The sequence below is a fragment of the Lytechinus pictus genome, chromosome 18 (assembly GCF_037042905.1).
Source record: "Lytechinus pictus isolate F3 Inbred chromosome 18, Lp3.0, whole genome shotgun sequence".
NCBI lineage: Eukaryota > Metazoa > Echinodermata > Echinoidea > Temnopleuroida > Toxopneustidae > Lytechinus > Lytechinus pictus.
In genome coordinates, this window is record NC_087262.1 from 20,500,112 (window position 1) to 20,526,055 (window position 25,944).

At 35.2% G+C, this 25,944-nt stretch overlaps 1 protein-coding gene across 2 annotated transcripts; it reads left to right on the forward strand.

The window, feature by feature from the left end:
* On the forward strand, nt 1-25,944 carry LOC129281868 (long-chain-fatty-acid--CoA ligase 6-like). Of its 2 annotated transcripts, none has more exons than XM_054917794.2 (20): nt 1-263; nt 3,892-4,005; nt 6,468-6,585; nt 7,719-7,786; nt 8,090-8,191; nt 8,746-8,845; nt 9,510-9,682; nt 9,951-9,983; nt 10,678-10,803; nt 11,474-11,548; nt 12,670-12,804; nt 13,459-13,544; nt 14,036-14,087; nt 15,057-15,152; nt 16,510-16,671; nt 17,675-17,791; nt 20,152-20,295; nt 21,329-21,430; nt 22,101-22,172; nt 23,284-25,944. In XM_054917794.2, exons 2-20 carry the CDS (start codon nt 3,913-3,915, stop codon nt 23,413-23,415), a joined length of 1,986 nt encoding a protein of 661 aa, XP_054773769.2. In that variant the 5' UTR covers nt 1-263; nt 3,892-3,912; the 3' UTR covers nt 23,416-25,944. The 2 variants fall into 2 exon arrangements, with proteins under 2 accessions (XP_054773769.2, XP_054773772.2); XM_054917797.2 differs by having other exon boundaries at nt 177-267.

Below are 25,944 nucleotides of genomic sequence, written 5' to 3' on the forward strand. Positions count from 1 at the left end.
ACACTCATTTTGACTCATCACTCATACACATACACACTATCTAGGGGTGTGTTATCCGATGGGCGTTACCATATAATTCGCCCCAAACCACGTTAGTACTATTGGTAATCAAATACGTGGGATTATTACACAGGGAAAGGTAGTTTCCATACAGTTTTCTCTTATCAACCATACTCGAATGTTTATCACAGTTGCCAGAATACCACTTTTGTGAAATTACTTCGCAGTGTGCACCGAGTCATATTGGGTTACACAAGAGCAAGGTAGGTAAATATTTAAAGTAATACGGTCAAATATACATTCAGGCAATATTACCTGGGCTGGCAATCGAGTCACACCTGTCATTGCTTGTTTACTGTGAACATACAAATACACTGAAGAATAAATGGTGGGCTTTTTATCATATCGTGTGTTTACTATCAACTTAATATTGAGCGTCGATAGTGAATTAGATGTCTATTTATACAATCTTGAAAAAGAAACATATATATATTTCATGAATCTGGTTCGAGGGTTAAGTGTATTTTATACGTTTCGAGTGGATGGTCCAATAAGCCTTTGTGCTATACATATATAATTTGCATCTCAGCAGGGCTTCTTGTATTGCTGAGTTGTACATTATACATGGAAGGATTATTATGAAAACTGAGCTTGATTTTGAATTTTGACGTGATGAAAATAATATGTAAATTTTAGCAAATCACGTTTAGACGTACTTCGTTCGAGGCCTATTCTTGTTTTTATAATCACTTCTATTCTCTACAACTGCATGTGTCTAACAAGTTTGTTAATTATTTGACCAATTACACAAAAAATACTATGTTTCAAAACACATTAACAGTATAACATAATGAAATGAAAAGTGAAGGTTAATATAATGAACGAGGACAGAAAATGCATTAAAAACATGAAGAAGCACTCTCAAAAGACAGGTCTGGTAGTAATATCAAATTACATAGCAAAATTATCGTTTGTTCCATTCAATGTTAAAGGTTTGTTTCATTTCATTCTCATTTAATTTTGCTTTTTCAGCAAACATGTTATATCTTTTGAGCTAATGAGATATAAGACCAAGTAGTATTAGAGTCACATTCATACAGTCATTGACAATAACACTAATAATGTCTTATTGTAAAATATTGAACATTAAATCATGAAATTTCTCTATTAAATTACTGTATAGTCGAATTTGTTTACTTGGTGTACATTCATCATGAATATATCTATATATTAAATATTGTGGTTTTCGTGACGTCACAAAAGAAACTCTCATCAAAGACAAAAGGTGATTTCACCGTATTTGCGGGTCAAGGATTTTAATAGCTTTCCAGTGTAATACTCGACTGTCCAGAGAGGAGGCACTGGAGCATCACATAGCGTGCCTCTGAACAATGGTCAGCAGTCTTTATGTCCAGATTATTGACCATTGACAGAATAGCAGGCTGTGTAGATGAAAAGAATGGATAACAAGAAAGGAAACACCATTCCTCCAGAACGAAAACCAACATGTGCTTGTATTCTGCATTGGTCCTTGTGAATAATTTCGACAAGTAGTAGGCCTATATTATTACATGTATTTATACCTGTTGTTCTATATACTACCATTCTCGGCAGTTTTCCTTTTCATGGCGACATTTTGTAAAGCACCATTTTGATAGAAATTGCATGGTTAACTGAAAGGCACTTTTAATGAATAAGGCGTCGATTTCTTCCATACCCGTTGATGGAAGAGATGATAGCAAAATAAAAGAATGCGTCGGGGTAAAATGCATGGACTTTCATAAACAAGGGAGGTACGTGGGAGGCTCAAAATTAGACCAGGCTGTTATACCGCATGCACAGAAATACATTCTTCAAAAGCATCAGTTCGGAATCTTTGACTTATTCTGTTCATGATGGTTGGTTTCGTGTTTTACAAGTATTCGTAAGTTATATGGTACAAATAATTATTGTCAGTTCGTATTTGCTGAATACGTATAATTATATTATCAAAAGAAAAAACTGCAAAAAAAAAAGAGAGAGAGCGAAATCTGGTCAATGACAACACCCCTAACAACTGCCTGTTCATAATGTTTAAACATCAGATCCTATCATCTCGTAAACTCGCAAGTCAAATAGAGATATAGTTAAACTATTTTAACCCTGATTCATTAACCTGAGGGACATTATTTAGATTGTACTGCGAGATCTTTATTTACTCTTGTGACTATTATAAGCCTGTATAAACTGATGGGTAAATTGAATTTCTACAATTACAGAAATAGGTCCGAATTAGGTTAACCTCTTTGTATTTAGGGTCTTCGTGTTTGGACCTTGACTAAACATAGACATAGGCCTACAGTAAATATATCTAGGTCCTAGAGTAAGAAATTCATTCATGGACGCTCTGTCAATATAACGTGGGTGTTCACCGTAGAAATCTAGGAATTGTAGTTAAGAGACCCGTTCTTTGCATATGATATACAATTATATTCTTTTCACATACTGTACATGTATACCAACATGTATAAGGTCAGAACATGGTCCCTTTTTTGGAAGGGTCCTACTCCAAGTTCGGAGTAAGTTGGATAATCCGTTTTTATATTATTACCGTCATGTAAATTTAATTTTATGCTGTGGAGTATTATAACAAACAAAGATGAATATGGTCGTACATTTAATCAACCATTATAGGATCAGGTTTAATGATTTTTATTGCGAATTATTCTTTCTTCATGTATATACATACAAGTGTAAATATGTATCCTAAATATACATGTAGGAACATCTATTCAAACAAAACACAATAAACCAAATATTTTGATCAGAAGCTCGCTGGTAGTCGTGGCATATCTGCACGCATGAAAATGAATATTGTGTGCATGAAGACAATTTCAATAGGCTATTCAATTTCTTGGCGCCTTTTGTGTATATTTCTGCACCAATGCTCGCATTATCTGCTCGAAACCAAGAGCTATTTCGAACGACTTGTAACCCCATTCGGTTCATTAAGCCTTAATCAAATGCGAATGTTTGAACTTTTATCATATATTTCAACTATGGTACAGGTATTATTTTTACCTGTAGTGTGCCTCTTCTTTAATTTCATAGCTCGTCAGTCGCCATGAATCGACACCGAGTATGATATTGTGTATTGATTTGCCTTTGATATACATGTACATGTATATCCTCACATTTCCTGCAATGAATATACGTTTGGCGACAATTATGTTTATCAATACCAAGCCCCTTTATGTTCCGTAGATGTACATTACACGCATATCATCTCAATCGTACTTAAAAACTCAAATGCTATTAAAGGATCATGGTTGAAATGCTGAAATGAATAATGAACCAAAATACAAAATTGAAATGTATCATCATACAGAGAATGACGGAGGGAGAGAGAGAGATATACTCAAAAAATATTGGGTAAACATAATTATGCTCCATGAGGGTAATTATGTGTCCAACCAACATTGGGCATTTTTATTTATCCAGTGTGATGAAAATTTTGCCCATTCTATAAAGTAATTGCTGCTTATCTTTTTACCTCACTGGACAATATTTTGCTTCCCGCATTGGGTAAAACTGACTGCCCCAAATTGGTTGGACACATGATTACCCTCGTGCTGGTTAAGATTTTACCCAATAATTTTTACAGTGTAGGGGGGGGGGGTGGGTAGGAAGAAAATTGCGGGGAGGGGATGTTAAGACATGATATGAAAACTAAAGGCAGACGAAAGTTGTGAGATGGAAAATTCAGGAGATAAAGAAACCAAGAGTTTAGGGCAATGTGAGAAAATGTGAGAGTGAAAACATGAGTTAGAAGCAGGAGGGATATGCTAAATATAAAATTCACTGGAAATAAGCACTCTTATTTTCTATCCTGCTTTCCATTTTCTTACCCAGGAAGGAGAAACGGTTTCGAAGATGACGTCATTGGCATTTAAAGAACACAAAGAGCATTTAAAACGGTTGGGAATCCCTCGTATTGATCCGAACAAGCAATCTGTTGAGAAAACGGTACGTATATGAATACTTTTTTTAAACATCAACAGTGGCGTAATAGGCGGGTAGCAGGGGGGGCAAGCCGCCCCCCTGGCGGATTTCACCGGGAAAATTAAAGAAAACGGGAAAAAGAAAAAAAGGGAGGGAGAAAGAAAGGGAAAGGGGGAGGAAAGGGGAAAAGGAAAGGAGGAAAAGGAAAGGAAAAGGAAAAGTGAAAAGAAAACGAAAAAAAAAATTATTGGAAAAGGTACGAATGAAGAACATTTGACAAAGAACAAATCATTCCGAAATAGGCTTATGTAATGCAATAGCATGATGGGAAATAAATTAAAAGATGACAAAATGGCAAACAATAGCGGGAAACGAAGGTAGAATGGAATTAGTCAAAAGCTAAATTAGAAAACAAAGAAAAGGGACAAGAAAAAAAAATAACACGACCGGGCTGCCGAGGATTGAAAATAAAGAGCGGGAAGAAAAATGGACTGCATACAACATTGTGCTATTAGCTTGCTAAATTTTATGCAAATAAGCTAGTAGGGGCTCTTCATCTATAACCATCAAATGGCTCTATAATGTCCCCGTTCAATCACGTTCAATCACTGGCTTACAGGCGGGGGGGGGTGTCTTGGTTCCACACCCAAGAGGAAATAAAGAAGTTATAGGAGACAACGTATAATGAAATGAATCGAAACAATGAAATGTGTTAATGTGTTATTTGCTGAATAGTGGAAAAATCTATCACATGATTAGAATTTAATTTCAATAGGCAATTTTTTTTCCAGCTCGCTTTGCACGCTGGCGACTTTTAACAAATTCAGTTCACTTTACTCACATCCATTAAAAAGGTACAATATACAATGTTATATGAACAATAAAAAACAATGCATAAACGTATCAATATAATGACAAATAGAGTAGAACCAACATGCAGTGGATATTATATAGGATGTAAATTTTCCCACATTGCTATGTTTTGCCCCCTCAAATATATTTGGTTCGTTACGCAACTGGGTTGAATAAATGTGTTGTTTAAAAGCTATATTCTGTATATACCCGCGATTTGATTAAAATAGCGGCAATCTGCGAGGTTTAAATGACTTTGATATCAAGAAGTTCCGGGGGCTCCTCCCCGGACCCCAACCGCACAGCACTGCCGTATATGAGTATGGACGGGTTGGGCCATTCGCCCAAAAGTTCTACAAACAAGAACAAAAAAAAAGGAGGAAGGAAAAGCAAAGAAAAAGTTAGTATAGGATATCATCTTATTTACTGAATATAATTTCAAAAATATCTCAAAGTTAGATTCTCATGAAAAGGTGATTTTTTTTCTCGGGACTTATATTAAGCAGCTTTTTAGCACATGTCTCATACTGCGCCCCTCGTTTTTTTTTTACTCTTCACGCTACTGTCGCAAAGAATCCTGTTCACAGTGGCATACAGACCACAAAAATAGGAATGGAAAGAGAGAAGAGTGAAATATATCATTTTTCTGGATATCATGTCAAACTCTATCACAAAATTGGATTTTTGTATTAAAAAGGTCATAATTTTTGCTCGCTCGCTTCGCTCGCTCTCAACTTTTTTTTTAAAGATAAATTCTGCCCGATACGCAATTTCTGGCCCTCTCAAAATTGTCACCTCATTACATCATTACACCTGTTCATGACCGGGAAGTTTTTGGTTCTTGCCCCCCCCCCTCCCCCCCCCCCCCCCCCCGTGGCCACCGACCCTGTTACGCCGCTGAACATCAACTGGATGCAAAGGGGATAACAATCTCAGTTCCTCTAATTTTAGAACTGAGCATGCGCAAATGTACCGTCTTTTGCGCTCCCTATGTTTTAGAAAATTACATGTTGCAGGCGAAGTGGAAGGGACGGAACGAGATTTGAGGATAGGGGTGGGGGGGGGGTCAAATTGACAAAGACAAGGGCATTGATGGATGGATTAAAAACTACAAACTTTTCAATTAACTGCGTAAAATATTAAGCCTATACAAGCGGGATTCTACCATTCTAGGATTCTGAAAGAGCGACATACACTGTAGTATATGAGTTACATTTCTTCATTCTACCAACGACTCGTCACAGTGACGAGTACTTTACTGTGCTATTTATTCCTTATATACAATTATTCAGCTAAGCCATGAAATGATCATTTTCATCTTTTCATGACATAGTTATTTCGACACTCTTATTGCATGATGTTTGATAGTAATGATGGTATTAGTAATGATAATAATGCAAACATATCACATCCGTAAGATGATGATGATAGTGATAATAATAATAAGAAGAAGAAGAAGAAGAAGAAAAAGAAGAAGAATATGAAGAAGAACAAGAACAACAACAACAACAACAAGAAGTCTAAGAAGAAGAAGATGATGATGAAGGAGGAGGAGGGGAGGAGAAGAAGAAAAAGAATAGCAATGAGAACAATATATGAATATTATAATATTTTGTTAAAATGTTACCATGCAGGGCACAAAGGAATATGTTCATGTCAACCCTATCACAGCTAAACTTGGACCTGATCTTGATTTCTTCCAAGGAATGGAAACTCTACATGATGTCTTTAAGAGGGGGATGCGATTATCTAGTAAGTAGAATATTTCCACTGGCTAACAATTCTAAAAGTTGGCAATAAACTGCAAAATATTGAATTGATTATTTCCAAGAGAATAACCCCCCAAAAATATAAAACATAAATAATGAAAAATTCAATGGACAAAGGTGTGAAACAGGACTTACAAAAGAAATAGGCCAATAAATATCATTGCAACTATTTAGGGCCCCGTAGAAGACTATTAACAAATGGACTACGTAACCCTGACAAAATAAACCAAATACATAGTTTAATTAATTTCTGAGCTAGGAGGTAATATTGTTCTTTAAAGGACAAGTCCACCCCAACAAAAATTTGATTTAAATAAAAAGAGAAAAATCCAACAAGCATAACACTGAAAATTTTATCAAAATCGGATGTAAAATAAGAAAGTTATGACATTTTAAAGTTTCGCTTAATTTCACAAAACAGTTATATGCACATCCTGGCTGGTATGCGAATGAGGAGACTGTGACACCATCTACTCACTATTTCTTTTGTATTTTATTCTATGAAATATTCTAATTTTCTCCTCATTGTCAAGTTATAAAACAATTAACTTCCCTGAACATGTGGAATTAGCATTGTTTAATATTATATGGTTCAGTCAAGTTGGTCCTTTTTGTCAAATCTATAAAAAATGAAATATTGTATAATTTAAACAATAAAATACAGAAGAAATAGTGAGTGATGGACATCATTGGCTGACTCATCTAGTTGTGCATATAACTGTTTTGTGAAAAATAAGCGAAACTTTAACATGACCTAACTTTGTTATTTTATATTCAATTTTGATGAAATTTTCAGCACTATGCTAGTTTGATTTTTCTCTATTTATTCAAGTCAGCATTTTCCTGGGGTGGACTTAACCTTTAAAATTCGCTTTCTCATTGCAGTAGTAAACTATATAGTAATATCGGTATTATATAAGTGTTACAGCAGCTATTTTTAGTTTCTCTTTATAGTAGGTCAAATCTATAAAAAATGAAATATTGTATAATTTAAACAATAAAATGTAATCAGTGAAATTTGTCAGTTTTATATTGATGTGCACATTTGTAATTTTTCATAATTTCAAGTAAAGCACGAAAAGATTAAAGTAAAAAAATATTTTACATTTTTGACAGACAACGGATCTTGCTATGGATGGAGGCCCGAACCAAAGGCACCTTACAGATGGGTGACGTATGATCACGTGAGTAAAATATATTGGTGTTTGTATGTGACATAAATACTGTAAAAGTCGTGTAAATCTAACGAGCTGTAATCACAGTTAATTGCGACGAACTGTGTGGTCATGATGTCACAGAACATTTAGTAACTTAATCGAATTTCTACAGATCTCTAACTAGTTTGGATGTCATTTTATGTATGATCACTAAACTAATAACTTAAGAATAAACACTCAAAATCACGAGTTCAAACATTACAACTGTTTATTGGCGTATTATAGTGGTAAAGTTTGAATGAAAGCGTCATGTAATTTTTTCCCCTACAGATTTACAAAAGAGCGGGAAACTTTGGATCTGGTCTCATAGCTGACGGGGTGGAGCCAGGACAACAGACTATGATTGGATTGTACTCACAGAATAGAATTGGGGTAAATGATGTCCCTCCCACTTCACCCCCTCCCCTTCCCTCTCACCCATCCCTCTCCACGAAATACTTGGAATAACATAATCGCTGGAGGAGCGCCCCCTTTTCTAAAGCCTCATAAAAACTCATATAGAATGAACAAAAAAAAACCAATACATTTTGAAACTATTCTTGATAAAGTGAACAGGTCTGTCCTGCAGTATTAATTGAATTCGAATGGATATAGACGTAAATGAAAAAAAAAGAATCCCCCATCTATAGCAAGATTTTGGTACCTTTGAAATAGTGATATTCGACCTCATATACAGCCTTATTTTTCTAGACTTCGCCCCCTTCCGCATCCCACTTTCCATTAAAAATCGAAAGACGTGAAAATGGAAAATTTAAGCAAACGAGCAAGCGAGTGATCTTGGGCACTAACTGTAGAACTAACCCAGTAATAGTATGCAGCGCTTAAAAACATTGTATTAAGCGCTAATTATTGCTGCATATTATTATCATAATTATCATTAAGATTAAGATGCATTGTAATAGTTTATATTTTTACCCCATGTATAGTGGAGCATCACCGAGCAGGCATGCAATCGATACTCGTTTGTTCTCATCCCACTCTATGACACACTCGGTCCAGATGCCTGCAAGTTCATCGTCAACCAAGGTAAGATTTATGCCTGTTTCTTTTGGAGGAGGAAGTGCAGTGAGTACAAGGGTATATTATAAGATATAAAGGATTATAGTTTGTGACCCCAAAACCATCAATACGTCGCCATGCATGGAAGAGTCCCTGTCAGACAGCCGAAATAGTCATTCGTTTTTTCAAAAAGCAAAAATTAGAAAATTACTGAGCTTATCTGAAAGAGTAATTCTTCTTCACACTGTAACAAAAAATGAAGTGGTGAAGTTGAATTTAAAAAAATACAAGAGTTTAACTGTTATTGCAGTGTACACATCTCTTATTTTTGCTTTCTCCTTTTTTTAAGGTCTGGCGTAATTTCTTCTGCACTCAATCAAGTATATACTTGTGAGGGTTAGGGTTGATCAATTTTGACAAATTAGATATCATATTAAAGCTTAGGATGTGCATTTTCAAGCTCAATTGAAATTCCCCCAAAAATCATTGTGGGTGACTTATTATTGGTTTTGAGGTCACATATGGGTGGGCGCAAGATGATTAAAGGTGGCGTAATTTTCTCTCAGTGAATTAATAATAGGAGGCATATGCCTGTCTCTTTGAAAGACTCTTTTATTCTTTTCACCCTTTCTCCTTAAAAATTAATATGGCTAAATTGGATTTATTATTTTTCATGTTCTTCATTCCAAAGCTGATATCGGGACAGTGGTATGTGACACAGAGAGTCGAGCAAAGCTTCTTCTTGAGAAAGCTGATCAGATGCCTGTTCTGAAAAGAATTGTCATGATGAGCGCCATCACCGACGAGCTGCGGAAAAGGACAGAGCAGTTGGATATCAAACTCCTTCAATATCGAGAAGTGGAGGTAAACACGAATGACATTTCATAAAATGCGATTACGAAAAGACAATGCATTAACAAATGACAGAGAAAATAAGCTTTTCATCAACGTGCATTCAGTATTCTCTTCGAAACGAAAGTTTTAAGTTGAATTCATACATTCTTATGTTTGAAGATAGCATTCAAATAGTAATACAGATTTTACAATTGACACGTACATTGCCAAATCTAATTAGAAGTTGCCACAATTAATAAGCTATAAATTATGTCATTTTCGTTTTTGTTTCATTTAGGAAAATGGATTAAACAACAAACAGCCGGACATGGTAAGTCGGATTGAATGTCAAAGACGATTTTATACCCGGAAAATAATGATGAGAAATACTTTTGTTTAATGTCATAAATTCAGATAAAGAACTGAATTGCAAGGTCTGCATAGAGATTGGGGACAGTACGCGCCCGATGAGACGGAGTTTTTTATTCTCTGTTTTCTTGGGACTCTCACTCGTTTCTATATACTCTAAGTATAATTCTCTAATCTAGCAATACCCTATATCTAGCAATAGGTGTATGTTATGTGTGCCTTATTAAAGGTGTGCGATGTGAGTTGTGTGTGCTGATGTTCATGAGTGTGTGGGTGAACGCGCGTGCGATGGTACGTTAATGTGTGTTAGAGTTGCAAGGTGCGTGCGTGTGTGTGTGGGTGTGTATGAGACAGTGGGTTATGGTTTGTGGGCTGGTGTATAGGGTGTGTGGGTGTATGAATGGACGTGAGCGTGTAAGGGTGGTTGAGGCGTGGATGTTCACGCATGTTTGAATTTGAAACGGGGATAAGTGGCTCAGCATTCTATCAATTAATATCAAGTTCGTTTCTTCAACACCTTTTACTTTTATTACGGGGTTCTTAAGAGAGTTGCTATCACAAGCTTACAGAAATTGGTAAAAAATAGTCTAAACATTGAATCTATAACTCGGGTTTCTTTTGGAAACATAATCATTTTTTTCTTGCCTTCCACATAGCTCCCGAAGAAAAGCGACCTCTGCACAGTGTGTTACACCAGTGGGACGACTGGAAACCCTAAGGGAGCTATGCTGACTCATGGTAATGTAATCAGCAATCTATCCGCCTTCATGGCACTCATACACGTAAGTCCTTCTTCTTCTTCTTCTTCTGGTTCCCATATTTCAACCCCCACACAAGAACTTTTTTCCGCTTAAACACACAAAAATACACATCACTCACAATATTTTGCAGGGAACCAACGATATATACCAAAAGGAATTTCAGGCCAGAGCCGGTGAGATAAAGAGTACCCCTGCCACAGCAAACACTTGCAATGTGTATAATTCCTGCACAGCGATGACAGTCTAGTCTTATTTACATAGCCAACTCCTGTTGTCTTAATAATTATGGTCGTGTGAATAAATACGTCTTATGGCTTTATCTAGCAAATAATGAATGATAGCCTTTACACGGATGGATTTTTTTCTTCATATTCGTATTTCCTAAATTGAAAGTGGAAAGATCAAATCATATCTCTCAAGGGAATTTTTGTAACACATTCTTGATGAAAATAAATGAAATTTAGGGCCTACTTCCGACTTACTAATTGTATAATGAGAAATGTGGCTGTTGCATCTTTTTCTCCAAATGATCTTAATGATTCTGCATGTGAAGATATTCCATGAATTAAAAAAGACAATTTCTTCTCGCCTTTTATTTTCTATTAAAAAATATATAGATTCCGTTCTATTACTGATTTCAGTACCCCCCGACGACATTAAAGAAACAATTTTGTCTTTTCTCATTTCGCAGGATAAAGCTCCGATCTCAGACGAGACTCATTTTTCGTATCTACCTCTGGCGCACATCTACGAACGGTTTGCTCAGGTATGTTCCGAAGATTCTCGAAGATTTCCGAAGATTGATTGCTATCCCACTGTTGAGAGAGTTGCACAACCACAGCTCTATCTAACACAACTTGCTTTTCAACCAATCAAAAGAGGGCAATTTTATTGGTCTCGTATTTGAACAAAACAACGAGTACGTTTACTCCCATAAATTGAGACTAGTACATGTAAATCCCCTCATTCGCCCATGCTACCGAACTTTCTGTTTCTGTTTATGGTAACTCCCGTAGGAACTCGGCAGGAAAGCATGTTGCTGGTAAACACCAAGCTGAAGCTGGTATTACCTAGGAAACATTTTACGTCTAGGTAAAATTAATCAGTCATGGTGGCTGACCTTATAGAACTTATAGAAGACAGATATTACTCCGGGCCTTGTTATCAAAGTGGAAACAATGGCAGAGTGAGGATTCGAACTCACAACCTTGCTATTATGAGTCCAATGTTCTAACCACTGGACCACACGACTCATGAATTAAATTATGAAGACTGTGCTCTTAAAAGGATGTTCCGGAGTCCGGGCTGAAAATATTTATATCGTCCGAAGACCGAAGTAGAGTAAAATTTACAAAGCAAAATGCTGAAAATTTCATCAAAATCTGATAACAAATAGATGGGCTGATGACGTCACATCCCCACTTTCCCTTTTCTTATGTTACGTGAAATCATAATTGTTTCAATTGTTCATACATGACGTGTGAATGATATGTCTCCTTGTATTGAAATAAGTTGCAGCAAGAATATGTAATGTACTTAATCAGTTGTTATTCCAGTATTTTTAGTTCTTGAAAGAAAAAATCGAATAAACCTAATTTCATATAACAAAATACAAAAGAACAAGTGGGATAATATGACATCAGTTTGCTCAATGAATATTCAAGAAGACATGCCTAGAACTTTTCACTGGAATAATGCAAATTTTTAAATTGCCATAACTTTGTAATTCCTTGTCCGATTTTGATCAAATTTTCAGTGTTTCGTTTGTCTGATTTTTCTTGATCTGTTCAAATCATAATATTTTCAGTCTGGAGTACCCCTTTTACTGACTCTGAGAGAGTCTAAGGTTCCATATAATGTTCACACTTCATCTATTGACCTTGACAGGCGCTTATCTTAGCACACGGAGGCCGTATTGGTTACTCTCAAGGCGATATCAAACTCCTTACTGATGATATCCAAGCTCTGAAACCAACCATCATGCCAGTCGTACCAAGGGTTATGAACAGGATCTATGACAAGGTTTGTATGGTCTCTGTCTGTTTGTTTGTCTGTCTGTCTGTCTATATCCCCCCTGTCCGCCCCCTCTCTCTCTCAGAAAACGAACAACTTAGGAGAGTTGCAAGATATTTGCAATCAATAAGTAATGTTTACCTGCACATACCAAAACAAATCTTTAGTCTTGCCATCGATTGAGATTGCTCGCTCGGCATTCTTCTTACAACAGAAAGATAACTTTCTTAATAACGGAAATTTATCTAGTAATGTCTAATTAACTTACATTTTTAATATTGATTATAATGAATTGTCTTCAACACCCTTCAGGTGAAATTTATTTTGTTTCGTTTGTTTTCTTGCATTTTGTTCACTCCCCATTTTTCTGTCTGGGAGCGACGTCGAAGTCACCTGTTTTGAGTATAGGCCAAATGTCTTCTAAGTCGATTTGTATAAGAGCGTTTCTTGACAGCATATATTATTTTTTCTTTGGTTTACATTTTCGGAGACGTTATTTGTTGTATCATCATAATACTCGTTATGTTCATACAAGTCTACTAACAGACTTAGAAAGGGCTTAGTGTAGCAATTCCATTATTTCAATTCTATGTATATCTTTATAGACCTATTAGACCAATTTGTACATTATTATTTTGTACTTTATACTATTGTTTTTGGCAGTTTCTTCAGGGAGTTAAGGATAAAGGCAAGCTGAAATACACTGTCTTCAACCTTGCAAGAAAGAAGAAACTTGCTCAGCTCATGAAGTGAGTATTTTCTCTTAAATCGCATCAAGTTACTTAGACGATCGAAGAAAAATAGTTTGACGATAATTCAAGTTTCATTGCCCCCCCACCCGTGATATGATGGTGCCCCCTCCCTTTCACTCATGTTCTCTCTTAAATTATTTCTTTCACAGCTGCCTTGTCGCTATAGCTGCTTCATCCCCTGACATTTTTTCTTATACTTTTGCGGAATTATACCTGCATGGTAATCTTGAGCTAGCTCGATTTTTCACAACCAGTCTCTCTCTCTCTCTCTCTCTCTCTCTGTGTGGGTGTGTGTGTGTGTTTAAGGGCCATTTGTGGAATTGCAATCAATATTGTGATTTCAAGTTATATAGTAGTACGTATAGAACAAACCTTATCATCTTTTGTTGTTAGAGGCCACTTGCTGTACAATGTATGCTCTTGAACGATCAAGATTTTAAAGAAGAAATTCATCGTGATTGGTAACATATTCTATCATCTTTTTTTAGGGGTAATACACGCACAGATACGAAGTGGGATAAGGTCTTCAAACCATTAAGAGTAAGTCTCCTCTTACAATTCCCTTTTATTATAAGAGAATGAAACATTGGGAACAATTTAGCTTGTGTGAAACAGGAATGGTAGTTGAATCTTGGGATCATTAAATATGTGGACATCCTCCTATTGGCAATGCGACGAAAATGTGTGATGTCACACTTGTACAACCCCCAATGACTTTTCTACATAATTTACTTGAATTGACACTTTTTATGTAGTCAATCCATAGATCAGGTGAATCTTTTCTTGGGAGAAAATACAATACAGATTTCGTAGACTGTATCATTGAAGAGAGTTTGTACTATCATGGGATGGGGATAAGGAGATGTCAGGGTATATTTTCAGTTGTTTTTAAAGGGGAGCGTTTTACTTCTGTGACATCACATATTAACTTGCTTGCATTGTTAATGGGTGGATCTCCGTAGCATAAGGGATCCCGACATTATAACTTTCTTATTGTTTGTCCAATTGCTTTCAAACTTTTATTGATTTTATTCTTTATTTTTCTGTTTTCATACAAAGCTAACTTCTTCTCAGTGTTTTACTCCCCCTAAAACCTGTTATTGAGATATTCAGTGCAAATATATAGATGAGGGGGAAAACGATAATATATCTGAGTATCCCAATTATCTTTGTTGTCATAATTTTGTCTTCATTAAATATCTATACGCATTGAATTTGACTGACATAATGAATCGAAAGCATTTTAATAATACGAAAATACGAATGCTCACGAGATAATACGCGAAATAAAAAATTTGTGTATACAACTACAAGAAATACAAAATTTCAATATTTACATAAAACATGGGTAAAGATTTAACAGAATGTCATTATTTGATATATGAAATGGGGAAAATGATATAAGTTAGTGGGAATTTTAACAAATAATCTTAAAAATCAAATGGGCATCAATTCTGCAGGATATACATACTTTTACTTCAACAAAAACTTCATACATCATGTTTTCAGGATATTATGGGTGGAAACATTCGTTTCATGACGACTGGATCGGCGCCTACCACAGAAGAAACCAAAAACTTCTTCCGCTGTGTTCTAGGAGTGACGGTAGGTCAAATTTCTCTATTTTCCTTCCAAGGGAAGTCTTTAAGAGATAAAAAAGAGAGGGTAAATTATGGTATGGTGGCCCTGAAGGGACATCGCATATAGACCAAATCCCCGGCGTTGGCGCTGCCACAGGAGAAGGGGAAATAATCAAGACCCCCAAACTGAACGGCTAGAAATATTATTACTTATTATTATTTTTTTATTAATCTTGGGTAGCCACAATTATTGTTATAAATCTTTGTTCTGGACCCCACTCTTCCTATATTTTTGTATAATGATAGGATTACTCTCTTTTATTATCACACCTTCTATTTAATCGACTTTTTTGTCTTTCTGTGGATAAAGCGTGAAATTAAGCTATTCGATAGAGGGCGCACTTATAAAGTCATTTTTTTATGCAATTAGATTGACTTGTTAGCTTATCATTCACAAATAACAAATTTGTGTGATTGTATGATCATTATCTTGGCATACTATTTCATAGATAACGTCTAATGGTACTCATACTGTGAATGATATCAAAATTTGCAAGGAAAGGCGACTGGTGATTGTATTCATGTCGCTATAATGGAGCGCCCTCCCTCTGCAATCAATCTCATCTCCGTGAGCAAAGGGGATGTAACCAACCCTCCACGTTCTATCAACAGTTGTTTCGTCTTCTAACTAATTCCTTAGGATCGATTTGAATTTAAAAGCACCTTCTGTGAAGAGAAGAGTAAGACGAGAGAGGGTGATACTGGGCATATGATGAAGGCGCGTTCTCGGTTTCATCTCCGCGGAGTAATCTTATCTGTAAATTTTCAGAGATTTAGACCATTTTACTGTAATCTAAACTTGTATATTCAGAACAAATGGATTTGTTGAAGTTACTGCTCAATCGATTGTGTACTCTGAAAAATAGAAAACGGAGGAGGTCTTGCGAACGCGGTTTGCAAAATGGGTCAATTTAGCGTTACACAATGAAAAACACTTCTTAATTTCAATCATTGATAGTGGGATAAAAATAAAATTGTGCTGTTTCAACGAAAATATCTATTGATTTATTTTAGCGAAATATACTCTCAAAAAGAATTGGGCAAAGTATACTATTTTGGTCGAACCAGGATTTGCCAGCAATGAGGGAGCGGCATATGGGACATTTTTTTCTCAAATATTTTTTTAAAAGCAAAAAATAAAAATAAGTAAATAATAATAAAAATAAAAGAATATTCATCTCTCCAATCAACCCTGACTCGAGGGGGAACACATTTTTTCTATTGTTTTTTTTTTCATATATTTTTCTCCTGGGGCAGAAAACATCATGTACGGCGTGCCATTTAATGTTATAATATATTTTTTATTTTTCCTTAACTCACAGCTCCTGGAGGGTTACGGACAAACGGAGACCACAGCGATCGTAACATGCGGTGTCCCGGCGGACATGTCGCCTGGCCATGTAGGAGCAGTACTTCCAAACACTGAGATTAAATTGGTTGATGTACCCGATATGAATTATTATGCAAAGAACGGGGAAGGAGAGGTAAAAACAATCTCAGAATACTCTTTCATTATAATACAGTCACTTTTGGCCGAACATTTTCTTATATGAATTCCTCATTGACAAATTCATTTTTAATTGTTCTATTATTTCATTCCCTGTTAGCTATGAATCTATAATATACTGTAATTACTTATTAAAAATCGTTGATGTATATATTATTTACAATTTATCTCGCCTTTTTCATTTTTTCTATGAAAAAAATATTGAAGTATATATACTTCAATGATGGGAGTATAAAACTTAACGTTGCAGCGGCTCAGCATTCAGCAATTAAATTTAAAATATGATACCCTAATTTGTTATTCATTTCATGCAGCAAAGTGTCACATCAAGATGGTCGTTCATTTATCAACTTCAAGTCCTTATAAAAAAGTTCGTTCTACTCTATCTGATGAATTTCTGATTCGAAGGAGTTTTCCTTTCGACGAATCTTTCGGCACTACTTAACTCGTATTATATAAATATCTTTTACTTCCATCTGTCGTGGTCTTCGTTTCTCTTACCCCAAATTTCATATTTCCTCTTGATCTCTTTTACCTTTCTCCGTTATTTCTACCCTTCCTTTTTTTCTTTTAATCGAATTTATTTTTTGTTCATACTTGCTTTCCTGTTTCTTTTCTTCCTTCCCTTCTGCTCTTTCTTTTCCCCTTATTCTTTTCTATTGACGCTCCTTTCCCTATATTCTTGATTTGAATTGTTTGCCAACATTTTTCTCTCATTTTCTCAGTTTTTTATTGTAACTTAGTCATTTTCAGGAGTTTGTCTTATACCAATTTTGTTACACCTTTCGCTCTATTTGTTCTGCCGGTTGACATTCATACTTTTATTTTTGCTGTTTTTCTTTCTTTTATCCCAACTTTCACTGTTCCTCTCTATCTTCCTCCGTTATTTCTACCCGTCCTTCTTTCTTTTATCGATTTTCTCTCAATTATTTGTTTCCTTTCCTTTCCCCTTCTCTTCTTTCTTCATCTCCCTATCATAGATTTGTAGCCGTGGTAGTAACATCTTCATTGGTTATCTCAAGGATGAGGAGAAGACAAGGGAGACATTTGATGAGGACGGTTGGATGCACTCAGGTGACATCGGAAAATGGCTTCCGGTAAGGGCATTGTGGGATACATTTTGATACCTCCCCCCCCAAAAAAAAAAAAAAAAAAAACGACGACTGAGAAAATAGAAGGAGAAAGGGTGACATTACTTTGATATTATTCCCTGAATATAATGTCAACAATCTATTATGAAATTAGATTTTCATTAAAAAAAAAAAAAAAAATCGTTCCCTTGCGACTTTTTAGGATGTTACCTTATATGCCTAGTGTCTACCCTTCTAATTTTTGGATCATTGCACCAACTTGGGGCCCATGCAGCGCACACTACACTGTACACGACCCCTTTGCGATCCATTTTCTTTCTTCTTTTTTTTTGGTAAAAAATGTGATAAACTTTTTATATGTATATTAAACGGTGGAGGGGCTTAGGGGCGCTTGCCCCCCCCCCCAAAAAAAAAAAAAAAGAGAGAAGGGTGATTTATGATATTATTTTGAGATATGATATTATCTTATGAATATTATGTCATAATGATAAAATTGGATTTTTGTAATAAAAATATCGACATTTTTGATCGCTCGCAACTTTTTTTAAAATGAATTTTGCCCGACACGCCATATCTCACCCTCTTAATTTTTTAGCTTATTACGCCTCTGTATTCCAATTTGTTAAATCTCAAGTATCAAAGTTTCGAATAGATGCATAAATATTAAAATAAATATTCAGGATATTGCTAATCGAGCTATGCAGGAAAAAAAAATCGTATTTGAATTACGATAGTAGTGGCATCATACAGCAATATTCAAAGCGGATTTGAACTTTTATCAGAACACAATGCTAGCATTAAAGTAGAATTTTATTTTAGTTTCCTTAATATTATACCTAATATCAAATAACACGATTTTACCTTTTTGAACTTTCTTGTTTAATATAATTTCGTCATTTGATTTGATCAACTCTCAAAGTTAGGAAATGTCAATTCAAATAAACATTTATATCCTTAAAACCAAATCCGACCACTTTATTCCATTTCAGGTTTCTAGATGTAGCAAACTGCACATCTGCGGTTGAAAGTTTGATTTGAAGTGCATTGTACTTTTAGTACCTTCCTGTTTCAATTATGTATTGCATTCTGATATCGGTCAAGAGCAGATACTCTATTCATAGCAGAAATGTATTATATCGAGATCTCATCCCGAGTCGTTGACAGGCGTCCGAACCCATAGGGAATAAGGGACCTATCTATGGTGTTTGGAAATCGAAAAGTGAAATATAAAACCTGTTGAGAAAATGACGCCAACCACAATAGGGTTGTTAATGCATGTAAAGGAGGTTTTATTTCGACAGATGGAGCCCTGGGAAGGGGACAGGTGGCGGCTGTCCCGATAACATGGTTCAAGTTGTAAAAAAAATATATATATACTTAGAGAAGAAAAGGAGATGAGGAAGAAAAAGGAAACCTTTTCCATAAAAAGGGAGTATACTCTCTAAATACGAAACCAATCTTGTCCCTAAACACACTCCACTTGGAGCGAGACGAGGGACCAATCCCTTTTTAGTGAACTATACATCCTATTAGAGTGCATTATAGCCCCTTTTGGAGTGAACTGTGCATCGCTGAAGACATTTTCACTCCAAAAGGAGCTATAATGCACTCTACTAGGATGTAAAGTTCACTCCAGATTAGCTCTTACGCATTTAGAGAGTAAGTCGAAAGATATTTTTTATTATAAAAATCAAACTAAAATATCATTTATGGTTTATGATAAGAAATAAGTATGTAGAGGATGGGCGGTGATATTAGGGGACGTGCTAACAGTAAAGTGCTACTGTACCCCCACCCCCTACCCCTTCCCCCAAAAACCAAAAAAAATCTCCCCAAATCTCCGCGCATGATTAGAGTATTCGTTTCAGATCTGTATAATAAAATAAAACTTTTGTAATAAAATAAGTCTTCTATGTACTTGTTACGATCTAACAGTGTCCTAAACGATACTCGATATAAATAGTAAACTGTAACATGTCGAATTAAAATATTCACAATTTTTTTAAACACATATTTTAAGTGGAACCTCAATAACAGAGATAATTTTTTCTCGATGTTGAATTTATTTGATAGCAAGAGACACAATAACAAGTTGAAACTGATGAGTGACTATAATATTGGGTTAAACTCTCCATATGTCGTTTTAGACAAATAAATCAGACTGCTATTTCCTAATTCAAGTTTTATCAGTTCTTATCAGTTTTATAAGTTTTACATCTCTTTTAATTAGTTACATATATTGTATTTTTACAACTTATGTTTCATTTAATATGCATCGTTAATTTAAAACTCGGTCACATCATAATCTTTACTGGGAAACTGAAATCAAAGTCCATTATCTGTTTCTTTTATCGCTCGCTAATCAGAATGGTACACTGAAGATTATCGACAGGAAGAAACATATCTTCAAACTTCAGCAGGGAGAGTACGTCGCTCCAGAGAAAATAGAAACCTATTACCAGAGGAGCGAGTATGTGGGTCAAGTCTACGTTCATGGAGATAGCTTACAGGTATGTCAAAGGGTAAAGGTCATGCATATTCCATTGATAATTCAGGCAGCAACAACAACAACAACAACACAATTTAAACATAAATATGATCACAAAATCTCAAAAATAACGTTGTTTCACATCCCATATGCACAGACTTATCCCCTCCTTCGGGTGACAAGCCTAAACATTCTCAATAAAATATTATTTTCTTTGGGCACTAGCTCCAGTTGATGATAGAAACAAAATAGTTCCAGACAGCAAAACAAGTTCAAACAATAGTAATAAAAATCTCATACTTAATTCGTATTTCGATGGGAACTTAATTAAACATAATATCTAAGGCCAGTGGCGGATCCAGGGGGGGGGGGGTGCATTTCCGACCCGTGCCCCCCTTGTGAGTCATAGTTAATATTGTTAATGTAAATATGTAGTCCATGCACAAGTGTGCCCCTCCCCCCCTTGAGAGTGACATATTTTTTAATGGGAATAAAATGACATTCAAGTGAGAACTCTTTTTTTATATAGTCAAATTTTCCTTGGGACAAAATTACCTTTTATTTTTAGCGATTTTTTTTTCTTTTTGCTTGTCAAATTTTCTTTGAGAAAATGTGCCCCTCTTGGAAAAAAAAAACCCTGGATTCGCCCCTGTATAAGGTTAATATAGTATTTTCTTATCATGAAATATTACAGTAAGTTTTTATTTTTCATCGCCAGCACCATTCGCTTGTTTATCAGTTTGTAATATGAACATGTAGGAAGTTTTACAAACAAATTCATCAAGCGTGGTGATTACACACGTTTCTTTAAATCCATCTACACTGTAGATTTTAATTCAAATAGGCTCGTACACTTAGAAGAAATTAAAGGACGGAAATGGGAAAATCATATTTCAAAACAACCGAAGAGCGACAGCTTTTTTATAAGGGTGAAAAACTCTGTCACTCGTCGGCCCTTTCCCATCCTTTTCGCCTTTGGTGTCTTTAGATTGTATGGATATATAATATTTGTATTTTTATATTAATAACCCGTTTCGCTTAATTTTCCATTTAAGAGTTACTGTGTAGCCATCATTGTACCAGATGAGGAGGTGCTTCTGAAAGTAGGAAAGTCAAAGGGATTTGGAAATAGCTTTGAGCAACTCTGCAAACGAAAGGTAAAGGCCCGTATTCTGAAGTCAGGTTTGACTTAAACTCAGGTTTAAAGTAGTGGTTTAAGTATGGGAAGCCAAAAGTATCAAAAATTTTATTAAGTTGTATGTTTCTTATGTTTACTGTGCTCTTTCCGGATTCATCGATGGTGAAGACAATCATCTATTTATACTAAGTAGACAATTATGAATGATTTGAGAGCCGAATGAGCTGAAACATTATATCTCTACTGTTAGTGATTTATGTAACAATTGGCTATCCATACTTAACCCACAACTTTAAACCTGAGTTTAATTTAAACCCGCTATCAGAATACGGGCCAAAATCTTTTTTTTAATTAAAAAAACAAGTACAAACATAGTTACAAAGAATGCGTTTAGCATTTGCATTTATTTGAATGAAGGATAAAGAGAGCACTGTTGATTAAATGACTTGCTCACGGGCATAAGTGCCGCAGCCGGGGATCGAACCCCTGACTGTCACGTGTCTAGTCATCATACCACACCCCCACATAGTATATTTTGAAAACATACCTCACGGTTTGTGATATATCTCCGTTAGTAATGAAAAGGCAGTAAAATTCACGCCGAGAAATAATATGAAAAAGGGGATTCGAAGAGATATCAAAATGTTTACGAGGTCATTTCTTTTTCATTTTTTCCTTTTTCATTCTAGGAAGTCAACAAAATGATCCTCGACGATTGTGTGAGAATCGGGAAGCAAGCTGGACTCAACTCATTTGAACAAGTAAGTATATTACTTTTTTATTATCATTATTGTTTTTTGGGGAATGAACATATTTCTCATTGAGGAGCCGGGAGTTATTATGGGGTGATTTGTTTGTTTCAATCATTCGTGGATTCTCCAAATGAAATTAAGTAGAACAAGTAGCATTAGTATGCAATTCCCTTTTGTCAGGGGCCGCGGAAACGGGGAGGGGTGGGCTGCGGGGGCTTCTAAAATCGTGTACAAAAACTTAAAAATGGCCATCTAATTATTTTTTTTTGAATGGTCAGCCCCCCACTTTTTGCTCATGCTGGTTGATAATTATGAAGAAGTTTTTGGTTTTGACCATGATGTTGGTGTTTATACCAATCTCTTTAATCACCGAATGGCGTCAAACCAAGAATTATACACTTTGAATTCTGCGTAATGGCTAGTACAATTCACCAAAAATATATTTTAAGATAAAATTCACCCAAAATATATTTTAAGATAAAGAACATGAACCGGTTTCGTTTAACAAAATATATACTCTAGTCTAAATGAACGAGAGCTTACAGTGATCAATTCCTATGGAGTGAACTGAACATCATTACAGAGTACATCCAAGTTTCAAAATTTATTGATATAAAACCACACATATTGGATCATTTACAATGTTACAAACAAGCACTTATATGAACAATTACAGTGAGACACAAAGTTACAAATCAAACATATAAATATATAAATAAATATAAATACGAAATACAGAAAAATTATTAATAATTAGACATTGGCGTAAATCCGTGACGTCATACTATCCAAGGGGGGAACAATAGATCACCCCCCCCCCCCCGAATAATAGGTTCACAGCTCGGCTTGACGCCAGTGGCATTAGAGCTCCTTCCTGACGTGATTAACTGTGTATATTTTAGACACTTTCACTCCAAAAAGATGTAAATTCACTCTCAAATGATTAAAAGCTCACTCCAAATGGACTGGACCCTCACCTCACTCCGAGAGAAGTGTGACTAGGGACCAGACTTGCTCTTACTCATTTGGGGAACACCAGCTTCCCAACAGTGAACTTAAAATCTGAGAAATGATTGATTCATCTACACTTTAAATCCTACGGTTTCTTTTATCCTTCCAGGCAAAGAAAGTCTTCTTATGCGCTGAACTGTTCTCCCTCGAGAATGGGCTTCTCACCCCCACCATGAAATCGAAGCGCCCAGCACTGAAGAACTACTTCAAGAGCCAGATAGACGCTATGTATGGCCAATGAAGCAGTCCGCACAGATCTGTATAAATTTCAGCTGCATTTTTGTATTTTCATATATGTATGATTTATGAAAATTATGATAGAGCTGGGTTGAGTGTCTTGTATCAACCATTTCTATATTATATTTGATATTTTGAGAAATTGGAGTTAAAATTGAGTTTGTCGATTTTTTTAAAGGAATATCATCCTAAAAAGATTTTACTTTTTTTAATTGTTGATACTTTAATTTTGAAGCCATTCAAAGAGCAACAGACAAAATTACTTATTCATGTTCAAAAAGCAAGTTTCATGACTTAAAACAATACTTTTAAGTAATTACTAAACAACAGTACTCCGGCGAAATTCGACTTGCCGCTTTGATGGAGGAGAATGATAGTTTATTGTTATATTATGATAACAATTATTTGCTTAAAATTGATAATATTAACAAGATCATAATCATCCTCCTCCATGAAAGCAGCAAGCCGAATTTTAGGGGAATAGGAATAATGGAACTTTTTACAAATCTTCTATTTTTAAAATAGATAATAGAGGAATATAATCATGCTTGATGTGTATTTCAAAACTTGTTAAGGACCCTTAAGGTGAATGGACACTTAATCCGTACTCTTTTTTTTTACAGTGAATATATCACGAGCTCGTCTCTTGTATTTCTATTTTTTATTAAGTCTATATCGCAATTTAAAAAAATAACTGCGTGGAATTGGATATCACAATCATGTCGCTGTACAGATTTTAACAGTACTGCATGGGGAAAATCTTCTTTTGAACTCTTGAATTCGGAAATTACAAGAAATTAGAGACGTTCCTTTTTGACGGTTGTCTAATATTTGGCAAAATTCTAAAAAAGTACGTCTAGGTTCTGACTAGTCGTTAAATGAACGCTTAACCAATTAGTTTTACACTGTAAACACACCGTTTAAAATTTTAAGCACGTTGTTAATATCCGTCACTCTAACAACTATTGTTTAAACTGTTTAAACCAACTGTTTATTTTTTTACACAACTGTTTAAACATTTTAAACAAGTTGTTTAAAAAGTTTAAACAATTACAGAAAAGTTTAAACAACTTTAAACAATTTGTTGTTAGAGTGACATGCTTAAACAATGCGCATTCTTTTTTTACTGTGTATGCAATGAACAGGGTATGAAGATATTATTTTGGTCGATAACTGATTCGATATTTTATATGGTATGTATATATTAGTCTTTTCACTCGGCCTTATTTTGTATTCAATGAAATATGCTACTTACGAATGTTTTTTATACAGGTTTGATCACTTTAGTGAAATATAAATCAAGGAACTTTTTTTACTTCTGTATAGATTTTCTCGGTTAAGATTATATGAAGATAATATTTGTTTATATGTCTTTCAAAAATTGTCTAACCTTCATATTCATCATTATCAATTATTATTCATACATGAGTTTTATCAAGTATATAATGCACTGTACATTTCTAAAACATAGTTACTAATAAGAAAATATTGTTACGCGTCAACCGAGATTTGTTTGACTCACGATACAACATTGTATAGTATAATATTCTTGTTTTTTATTCTCAATATTTTTGCAGCTTTGTATTCATTTGTTCTATTCAATATGAATGGAGTAGGTACGTTTGAATTTAAGGCCCTGTGATCTTGTTGCCCCGAATCGTTTCAAAACACCCAAAGACAGGGGCGGCGTCGGGATGGAGGGGGGGGGGGGGGCAAGCCGACGACATATTCTTCCTTAATTCAGTAATAGGGGTATTGTTGAGTTACACGGCCAAACCTTTCCTTTTTTTTTATATACAATTTTCGTTTTTCTTTCTATCCTCTTTATTTCCTCCTCGCCCCCCCCCCCCGTTTTTTTTTTTCAAACGTCATAAGGGGCAGTTGCCTCCTGCCCCTACACTTGTGGCACCGCCCCTGCCCAAATATTGAGCCCCTACAAATATTTTGTTTGGGCATATTTGATGTAGAGGTCCCTTTGAAACCAATTTATATCCACCGTGATTGTTGTATGCATGGTGGACTTGATCATGGGCCCTTAACACAAAGCTTAGCAATCATTGTTTAACATTATTTTACGATTGATTGCATTGACTACAATGTGTAATCAACTTAAAAATCAAGCGTATGATTAATCGCAAACCCTTGTGTTACGGGACAAAGGTCGGTATTGAGGCCCTTGCCTCGTCTGGTGTGCAGTCGGGATCTTATTTCTTAAAGATATTCAGAGTATATTTTTTTATATATCATGCAAATTCTACCTTTTCAAACTAAAATGTGGTGATATTTTTATCTTTTGTAAAATTGAGTAAAATGTGTATGGTCCGAATGCCTTTGAATTAAAACCGACTGCTATTCGTAAAAAAAAAAAGAAGAAAAAACAATGTTTAAGTTTCTAACCTTGATGTCTTGATATTAAGTCAAATGTGATTTTATTGTAATTGGTGGTTGTTTCATTAACTTGAATAATATTATATCTGAACTGTCACCTCAATAAATGGCCAAATATTTTTCGTCTATTTTGTTTATTAAACTA

Bases quoted from the DNA above. Each gene is read 5' to 3' on its own strand.
- LOC129281868 (XM_054917794.2), top strand. From the start codon at position 3,913: ATGACGTCATTGGCATTTAAAGAACACAAAGAGCATTTAAAACGGTTG. The intron at 8,192-8,745 runs GTAAATGATGTC...CCCCATGTATAG, and splicing joins ACTCACAGAATAGAATTGGG to TGGAGCATCACCGAGCAGGC. The intron at 12,805-13,458 runs GTTTGTATGGTC...TGTTTTTGGCAG, and splicing joins TGAACAGGATCTATGACAAG to TTTCTTCAGGGAGTTAAGGA.